The following is a 10,104-nucleotide window of genomic DNA, read 5'->3' as shown; positions in this document are numbered from 1 at the left end:
GTCATCTCACCTGGGATCGTGGAGGTTGGTTCAGATGAATATATATATAAATACATTTCTAATAAATCAAGTGTGTAAACAGGTAGTGCTCATGGTGCCTGTATTGCAGGTGTGGGAGGCCATAGTCACACTGCTCTATTTTCCGGTGTGTGTGGTCTTGGCTTGGATCGCTGACCGTCGCCTACTCTTCTACAAATACATGCACAAGCGTTACCGCGCCGACAAGAGGCACGGCATTGTTGTGGAAATGGAAGGTGACCTTGAGCCCAAGGGCATTGACATGATCATGGATGGAAAGTTGTCGGACGGTGCTTCGTGTGCCGGAAACTCTTCCAGTGTCTCTGTGCAGACAGGCAATGAGCTGGACCAGAACAAAGACGAGGTGAGACACGTGGGAGAAACGCTGCTGGAGACACACATTGCTAGACTGGAGAGTAAAAGGTGTAAAATCATAGATTTTGTCCCCTTTAATTTCAGGATTTGTTTTTGTATCGGTAATAGGTACAAAAAGTAATTCATAAAAAAGTAATAATAGCACCTTAATATACAAAATGATTGTTTTCTTCATTTTAGCTTGGGAACACATTTTCTTTTAAGTGGCGGGAATTATCCTGAAGTATTTTTAAAGGCTTTTAAAAGAAGGAAGACACTGTCAGGCCCACTAGTGTATCATGTTTTCTAACTTTTAAGATACTTAATTTGATTTTAAGGGGAATTTCAGGTTTCCTTTGAGCTAATACCAGCAGGGGTCTGAATGTCAGGACTGCAGACAATTAGGTGCTTCCAAAGTTTATCTTAATAAAAAGACCTGCCGTTCCTTCGTCTGCAAGAAGGAACGGCAGGTCTTTTCATAATAAAATATTACCTCAAGAAACACCAATACTTTTGTCAATATAAACTAAGCCATCACAATCAGAATTCTACATTTTTCCCTGGAAACATTTGGTTTTGTGACAGATGTTCAATATAAATAAGAAAAAAGCTGAATAAAATACTTATTATTATATTTTGCCAAACGTACCCCTTTAAAATAATTGTGCATTATTTCCCTCTCTTTGATAGGTGGTCCGCATCCTGAAGGACCTGAAGGAGAAGCACCCAGACAAAGACCTGGACCAGCTGATTGAGATGGCCAACTACTCGGCCCTGGTCCACCAGAAGAAGAGCCGCGCCTTCTACCGAGTCCAGGCCACGCGCCTGATGATTGGTGCCGGCAACGTATTAAGGAAACACGCTGCCGAGCACTCACGGCGCAGCGCAGGCCAGGATGCTGACAAGGCCACATGCTCGCACATTTGTTTTGAAAGTGCACAGTTCCAGTGCACAGAAAACTGCGGCTCTCTGAGCATCGGGGTGATCCTTGAGGGGGGGACGGGCCAGAACACTTTCTATGTGGACTACTGTACAGAAAACGGCTCCGCTAATGCTGGGGCAGACTATGACTTCACTAAGGGAACACTGATGTTTAAGCCAGGGGAGGGCCGCAAGGAGATCAAGGTGAGCAGGGGAAAAGGGGACTGTTTTTAAACGTTGTGTTCTTTTTGTCTTGCCTTTTGCACCCATGAAGAGTGACCAGAGGTGGGAGAAGAACTCAGATCTTGTACTTAAGTAAAAGTAGAAATTATAGAGTGTAGAATACTCTGTTACATGTACAGTACAAGTAAATGTCCTGATTTCAAAATGTTACTTATGTAAAAGTACAAAAGTATTAGCATCTAAATATACTTAAATACCAAAAGTAAAAGTACTTATCATGCAAATTGGTAATTTTAAGAATAATATATATGATATGTTCTGATTATAATTATTGATGCATTAAAGTGTTCTCAAAGCTAGTAAAGATGCAGCTAGTTTGAATGACTTTGTATACTGCATGGTAGCTTGCAAATGTATAAAATAAATGTAGTGTGGTAAAAGTACACGATTTACCTCTGAATTGTGGTGGAGTAGAAGTACAAAGTAGCATAACATGGAAATACTCAAGTAAAGTATAAGTATCTCAAAATTGTACTTACTTACAGTACAGTGACAATACTCTGTTCTCTCCAGGTGGGCATCTTGGACGATGACGTCTTTGAGGAGGACGAGCATTTCTTTGTGCGTCTTCAGAACCTGAGGTTAGAGGAAGGTGGAGGTGAAGGGACAGGAACTCCACCACAGGCCAGGCTGGTGGAGCCCCTGCAGGCCACCATCACTATCTTGGATGATGACCATGCTGGCATCTTCACATTCGGCCAGCGCGTGCTGCGGGTCAGTGAGAGCACCGGCACGCTGAAAGTGACGGTGGTGAGGAACTCTGGCTCCAGGGGGACCGTCAGTGTGCCGTACCGTACGGAGGACGGCAGTGCCAAGGCGGGGGTGGACTACGAGGAGGCCAGAGGAGAGGTGGAGTTCACCAATGAGCAGACCAGGTAAGGCCCAGTCAGAAGTGTTCACTCACATCAAAGCCCATTGGCTTCTCTGTGCCACAAATACATAGTTACATTTTTAAAAGCAAAATTATTTCCTAAACATTTAGTTCTGGTAGTTTTTAGACAGAAGCAAATGTGTTGAAGATCTGGTGCCCTGGTGAGTGTTTCAGGAAGTATGACAGTGTTTGTGAGATCGACTCAAAATGAACTATAGGATGTGACGAAGAAGAAACCCTTAACAAAATTCAGGTTTCCAACTTTGAATGAAACTGTAACTTGTTTGTTTTTATCTTTGTTTTATCAGACACTCTCGTTGAGATTAGGTTATCTTAAACATTCACAAGAACCCAAACAGCAAAACAGAGACAACACAACTAGATGGAGTTAAAACCCTGAGATAATGGAGCTGTTGAATCTCCCAGTGGACTGCAGGGCTCTAGTTAGAGAGTAGATTGCAGTTCCTCCCATTTAAAATGTGAACATCTGAAACCAGTTCTGACAACATTACAGCATGCAGTACAGGTATCTAATGTTAAGTAGTTACTAGAAGTTGTACTGTTGTTACTAGATTCAAAGAAAGACAGAGATGTGAGGTCTTTTGGTTGCTTTAATGTAGGTATAGTTGGTTGTTTAGAACGCATTTTGCTGCATTTTCTGAAACTGAAATATGGTCTGAAAGCCTCTGATACTTGGTCATTATGAACACAAACACATGAGGCAATGCCAAGAAAACTGCACACGGGGAAATCGATTTTGTTATTAGCTAAATTAAATAAAAAATAAATCAAATGTATTGATTCAGTTTCATCTGTGATAAATTCCAGTAGACTAATCTATGTTTTAATCAGTGTTCTATTAGCTACAATAGACCAGGAGTGTTAAACGGACTGCACCAAATCATCAATCAGTCCTAACAACATTCCATAGGCAAGTAAACATCACACTGATTCAAATTGCAGGGAATGATATATGTATGCCACCTGCACATTTATGGAAGGTTCATTTTTCGGAACTTAGATAAAAAGAATACACACAACTTGATAGGAGGAAAGACAAGCTTTTATATTGATACTACTTTAAACGATTAGTGCTTCTAAGGAAGGGGCACCTGACCCTCAGCGGAGGATTACTAGGAGGAGGAGGTCCTATTGGAACACTTGACACCTAAAGATAATCCCGTCCCTGATCAGGTGTGGGGAACCTCCAGTCACCCTGTTAACTGACATATCCTTTTCCCATTAAACTTTCAGGTTATATAAGCTGTGTTTGCACATAGTCTAATTGTACACTTAGTGAAAGACTCTGTTATGTAACATGGCCAATGAATGGATGCGTTACAGTCAAGTTCATTAGACTTCTGCAGGGACCATTAAGCTACTGTATGTGTGTATTGATACTCTCCTTTCATTTTGTCAGGAATTCCTTTTTCATTTTCCTCAAATGAACTTAATAGACATTGGTTAACCAGGCTGTTGTTGTGCTACAAGTCATTATGTTCAGCGCCATTTCATTGGCACACTGAGGAGTAATAGCACACTATGTCTAAGCATGAATTATTTAAAGGCCCATTGTGATGAATTATTGAGCTCACTTCAATTTGTGATGTGATTTAGATGGTAGAGCAAATGTTAAAGATGTGGAGGTATTGTGTATCAACTGTATGCACTTTATGCTTCGTAGTAGTTATGGCTTCTTTCTTTGAATAAAAAACATGTATGCATGCTTTCATATCTCCAGTCAGGTCTTACAGGTGCGCATTATAAATGTGGCGGAGTACGAGAAGCAGGAGAACTTCTTCATCGTGCTGGAGGACCCAAAATGGTTGAAGCGGGGCCTCTCTGGTAAATGTTACTAAAACTAAAATCTCATTATTCATTTATAAGGGACTAGTTTTAATCATGATAAGGTAATGCTGATTATGTCAAAGAGGAATTGTTCATCTCCACATAAAAGTGTATTCTCACACACAATAGATGGCAGTAATATATCATATCTAGTGTCTAATTATACAACAGCAACACATGCGGCTGAATGTTTGGCACCTGCATCAGAGTAACTGACTGCATTTTAGATGTTCTCAGAGCACGCTAATGTACCCTGCCCTGATATTAGTGTTCTTATATTGTAATAAATCATTGTCTGTCTTTCTTCACAGCCCTGCTGCTTAACCAGGGTAAGATAGCTTGGGTGTTAAAGGTGCAATGTGCAGCATTTATAAAAACCAGCATATTCAAATTAGCCAATAACCAAAAATCTCTTATTTTGTCTTAAAGGGGACCTATTATGCAAAATCCACTTTTTCATGTCTTTTATACATCAACATGTGTCCCCTCCTCTGTGTAAAGAGATTCTGAAAGTTTCAGGAAAAAAGATTCTCTCTCTTTTTGTCCTGATCCATTTATATAAAAACCTCTCTGAAAATGAGCTGATCAGATTTTGGCCACTTTATGATGTCACAAAGTTTTTTTGGGTTGTGTAACCATTAGCCAATCACCAACCAAGGTAACCCCCCCCCCCACCTTTTCACCTGAATCTCCTCCTAGAGCACCATTGAGTTCTTTTTAACCAAATATCTCTCAGAGGGGCGTGGGGAGGGGCTCCTTATTTTCATCTGAAGTAACAGACAGAGAATCAGCACTTTGGAAACAGGGCTGAAACAGAGGGGATTATGGGATGCTTCAATGATCTGTTTGGTGTTTCAACCAATCAGAGACATGTTCCGTATATATCTGAGACCTATTATAAATTGAGGAAAAACAGTATAATACTGGTTTACACGTTTAAATGATCCCCTGAGCAGAAACTCACAGGCATAGCTAACTGTCTATTTCACCTAACAAGCTTAGCAATTCATATGCTTTGAGTCATAGATTGGACATTTTAGAGTTAAGTCAATGACTGAGGTGTAAGTCGGTGAAGAAAATTGCCTAAATTCAGGGCTAAAATTCCTCTTGGCCACTCCAGTTCAACAGGAAGTTCACAATATCAGTGAAGCAAGACGTTCTGTAAATGCCACATGCAGCACCTTTACAAATGTTTGAAAGTATGTGTGAAGTGCGGAATGTATTTATCTCTTAATGCTTGAGGTTTTGACCTGTGCCATTGGCTGAGGTTAAGGATATGTGTGTGTTTTGTAAATTACACAATAAATACAATACATATACATGATACTTACATCTCTGTGCTCCCTGAAAGGCAACCCCAGCCCTGAGGAGGAGGAGGCCCGGAGAATATCTGAGATGGGCAAACCTATTTTAGGGGAGCACAGCCGGCTAGAGGTCGTCATAGAGGAGTCCTGTGAGTTTAAGGTGGGTGACCGGCTGAAAGGAGGCGTTACAATAGCAGTAAACCAACACTCTCTGTACAAATAGATCACTGAAAACAACACATACAAGTATATTTACATTTTTGTATATACTGTTTGCCTAAATTGACCTAAGTTACTTACATTATATACATTCTTAATTTGAAGCAGTAGCATTCATATTAAAGGCTTTAACAAGTATAAGCACCAGAGGGGTTGGGGTTTTAAATCTGTTATTTATGTGTGTGTGTGTGTGTGTGTATTGGTTAATTAACCGCCTCACACCCTCTTACTCATCAGACTCCCAATGGAGTGCTAGACCAGGTACAGTTTCTGCCTGCATCCTGTGTGTCATTGGACTTACAGTATTAGTCATTTCTCATCTCGTTTCCAATTTTTGTATACTCTCATTATACTCTTAACGTTATCATATTAATAGATACCCTTTTTGAATTCTCCACTTTTCATATGCTTTACAAGTATCTTGAGTTCAGATATTTGTTCATTCATGTGTGCTGTTTGAATTTTTCAGTTGGTTTATGTTTTATTAAATTCAAAGTCAGTGATGTTGTGGGTATACTATTAATGTTAGTGTGTTCATATTTGCCATATTCGTTTTGCAATTCACAACAGCACCTTGTCTGCATCATTAGCCTCTGATATAAGCTTACTTTATTTCATCATGTTGCTGATAATCCCACAAACAAAATGATCTGTTTATATAAAGATGAAATACAGATATGTTATGTGTTGTAACAGAACACAGTGGACAAACTCCTGAAGGACACAAATCTGGCTGTAGTGATCGGCACTCACTCATGGAGAGAGCAGTTCATTGGAGCACTCACAGTCAGTGCAGGTCAGTGGCTATTTTATATTTGTTTTGTATTTCATCATTAAATGTACTGGTTAGGTTTGATTCTTCTGTGATTTAACGTTCCTGTCATTTTGTAAAAACATTCAATATCCTAATTCCTTTTCTTGTCGGAGTTAGACAAGAAGATTGATATCACTTTTCTGTCAGTCAGTTAAATATGGAACTACAGCTAGCAGCTGGTGAGCCTAGTTTGGCATAAACTGTGGACATGAGGGGAGACAGCCAACCTGGCTATGTTCAAATGTTACCAAATCTGCCAACCTGCTCATATCACAAGCTCACTTATAGTTATGTCAGATACCATTTGTGTAAATCGTAGAAAAAATGAGAAGTTGTGTTTTTACTTCTGGCTGCATCCAAATTGTTAAAGTATTATTTTGTGGAAGGTGTGTTTGATCTATCTTCACTGTGTCTCCCTCGATCAGGTGACGGAGATGAAGAGGAGGGACAAGAGCAGCGAAGTCCAAACTGCTGCGACTATTTCATACACATAGTGTGCGTTTTCTGGAAGGTTCTGTTTGCCTTCTGCCCGCCCACACAGTACTGGAACGGATGGGCGTGCTTCATAGTGTCAATCTCTGTCATTGGTTTCTTAACAGCCATTATTGGAGACCTAGCTTCCCACTTCGGCTGCACCGTCGGCCTCAGAGACACGGTCACTGCGGTGGTCTTTGTAGCGCTGGGGACCTCCCTTCCTGGTAAGTGATACTACTGAGTAGGGAGGCATACACAAATGTATAAGTCAGTGCATGTATTCCAGAAGTCTTAGCCTGGATAAGAAGAACTGAATTCTTTCATTTACATTGTTACAGCAAAGTATAGCTAGAGACGAAAATAATAGAACACCACTATGTTAAAGGCATGCCCATAATATTTTAAATAAAAAATATTACAGTTTACAGATGTACACATTCAGGTAGGTAAGTAAGTAGCAGCAGTATTTATAAAATGAAATCATTGTAACATTGTAGAATGAAGTGTGGTATATACCAGTATTAAAATAGTATGGCACATAGTTACATAAATATTCTTGTTACAGTAATGGATGGATGGACTAAATAACTAATTAACTAAGAGTAGCAGCCAGTAGTAATAATAATATTAGCTAGCAACTTATTGCACATAAGAGTTGTTGTACAACAGTGGGGTCATAGTGTTTGTTTGTTTGGCTTTTCTTTTTTTTTCTTTTTTTACATTATTGCACATTGGTGCTATTTTACAACAGCGGTGTCATAGTCTGTGTTGTTGTATATTTGGTGGTCTACACTATTCGAATACTGTGTATTTATCTTGGTGTTTATTTTCCCAGATACCTTTGCCAGTAAAGTGGCTGCCACTCAGGACCAGTATGCGGATGCATGTGTGGGAAACGTGACAGGAAGCAACGCGGTCAATGTGTTTTTGGGCATTGGGCTGGCCTGGTCCGTGGCTGCCATCTATTGGCAAGTCAAAGGTAAAGTCTTCCGCGTTGACCCCGGCTCGCTGGCCTTCTCCGTCACACTCTTCACCATTTTCGCATTCTTCGCTATGGGAGTGTTGATGATACGCCGGAGGCCGTCTATAGGCGGCGAACTGGGTGGCCCTCGAGTCACCAAAGTCCTCACTTCTCTGCTCCTCTTCGGACTCTGGTTCCTTTACATCCTCTTCTCCAGCTTGGAGGCCTACTGCCATATAAAGGGCTTCTAAGAGAGCACAGCAGGGGAGAGAAGTGACTGCAGGATCACAAACACACATCACCAGGACATTACACTTCTGTTCCATAACTACTACTGAGAAGACCTATCATCACCGCTGCCATGGTTCAAAATAAAATGTATACGCAGACTGGCACAGCAAACCGTTACGTCATATCCACTGCAGGACAATCCCAGTCATCCGAATTTATTGTGACTGCACTGAATCATTTTCACTTAAGTGGACTAAATAACGTGCAGTGACATTTTATGATAAAGTTGAGCAAAGCTGGTCGGCATGTTCTCTGTGAAGTCCCTGGATTTAGTTTGATACCTGACAGCTGACAACCTGGATTTCAAGTTTGGACTAATTTCTCCTCATAATAAAATGTGTAAAACAATGACAGCTGCTTTTACACAGATTTGCAATGTACACTTGAGAAACTGAAACGTTGACTTTAATTAATTAAATGTATTATGTCAACAAATTACACATTGTATTAGGTTAGTTGAAAGCAATACTTTTAAGTTTAAATACAAAATATTAGTTTCAACTTAATATTATTGCTTTGAACTATTAAGTTGAACCTTATAGTTTGTATTCAAACTTTAACTTATTGCTTTCAACAAACCTAATACAATTATGTGTAATTTGTTGACATACAGTTATACATTTAATTTAAGTTAACATGTTTTCAGTGTAAGGACAACTGTGATCATTGTGTTTATACCATTGTCACACAGAAGCTCCATTTCAAACTCACATCTGTGTTGTCATTTAGCAGCATAAACCAATAATGATGTCTCTTTAATGGAGTTAATCTGTAATTTAGCTCAAAGATTAAAGTGTTGTTGCTATGGTTAGCTTCAGTTTTTCACACAGATTTAGAACAGTGGTAATACAACTGTTTAGTGGAAGTGTTTGAGTTGTCTTGGTGTACTATTTTGAATGGTACTGCCAGCCAATCAGAACTGTTTTCTGGTGTACAAGCACAGTTTGGTTACAATCCTTCAGTTTGTGAGATAAGCAGCTGTAAAATCTCACACTGATAAACTGTGTTTCTGTTGAGTTATGTGTCACGAGGCACCGTTTAGTTTAATGTAATGCACCTCCTGAATTGATTCACACTATAAGTATTGATAAAAGTAACAATCAAAAGTAATACCCCATTGTTGAAAAGTATAATTGACATAGAATTACAAAGGCAATGAATCTCTACTAAGCTGTGGAATTATAAAAATGTACCTAGTATCTGCCATTGAGTGTGATTGTTTTATTCACCCCTAACATCTGTTTATTTATCAATGGTGTCATTTAATGTCTTTGTAATTTAATGTATTTGAGCTGAAATGAACACAAATATATTGTACTTTATTGTAAGCTGTATCAATTACATTGAAATTGACCTGAGTGTGTCTTCATTGGATTACCCACATTGGTTGTGTAATTATTACAGCCTCATAAGTGGAGAAGAAGACAACCTTACTATCAAGATATTTTTCAAAGAATATGACATGTCATGGAGGACATTTATTCACACTGACTTAAATACATGCCATGCTCCAAAATTCTCCTTAATGCCATAGATTAGAAGATGTCTTTTCGACATGTATATCCAAACAAAAGTGGAAAGCAGCTTTGGGAATATTGAAAGGATATAAATCGTTATTTAAATATTTAATATTTGTAAGTATTTTAATATCGTAAAAGCAAGACTCAGACTATAGCCCTACCTGACAAACCAACCTAATGTTTAAGCCTTTATACAGGATGACATGATGACTGGATCCAGACCAGTGCTAATGTCTGGAAGAAATCCTCTGCGTCAGTGGCTAAAG

The 10,104-nt window shown here is 39.3% G+C and overlaps 1 protein-coding gene across 1 annotated transcript in view; it reads left to right on the top strand.

The window, feature by feature from the left end:
- The window catches only part of slc8a2a (solute carrier family 8 member 2a), a 29,485-nt gene extending 19,961 nt beyond the window's left edge, over nucleotides 1–9,524 (top strand). The window contains exons 4-12 of the mRNA XM_034114722.1: nucleotides 1–24; nucleotides 110–382; nucleotides 1,063–1,497; nucleotides 2,050–2,411; nucleotides 4,149–4,252; nucleotides 5,607–5,719; nucleotides 6,475–6,574; nucleotides 7,018–7,290; nucleotides 7,902–9,524. The exon at nucleotides 1–24 is cut by the window's left edge and continues 204 nt beyond it. Coding sequence (XP_033970613.1) covers nucleotides 1–24; nucleotides 110–382; nucleotides 1,063–1,497; nucleotides 2,050–2,411; nucleotides 4,149–4,252; nucleotides 5,607–5,719; nucleotides 6,475–6,574; nucleotides 7,018–7,290; nucleotides 7,902–8,278 — 2,061 coding nt within the window. The 3' untranslated portion in view covers nucleotides 8,279–9,524. The remainder of the gene's footprint in view (nucleotides 25–109; nucleotides 383–1,062; nucleotides 1,498–2,049; nucleotides 2,412–4,148; nucleotides 4,253–5,606; nucleotides 5,720–6,474; nucleotides 6,575–7,017; nucleotides 7,291–7,901) is intronic.
- Nucleotides 9,525–10,104: the final 580 nt, after the last annotated feature.

This window comes from Trematomus bernacchii, unplaced genomic scaffold (genome assembly GCF_902827165.1).
Source record: "Trematomus bernacchii unplaced genomic scaffold, fTreBer1.1, whole genome shotgun sequence".
NCBI classification, from domain to species: domain Eukaryota; kingdom Metazoa; phylum Chordata; class Actinopteri; order Perciformes; family Nototheniidae; genus Trematomus; species Trematomus bernacchii.
The sequence above is the reverse complement of the archived record's forward strand: the minus strand, read 5'-3'. Positions and strand labels throughout refer to the sequence as shown.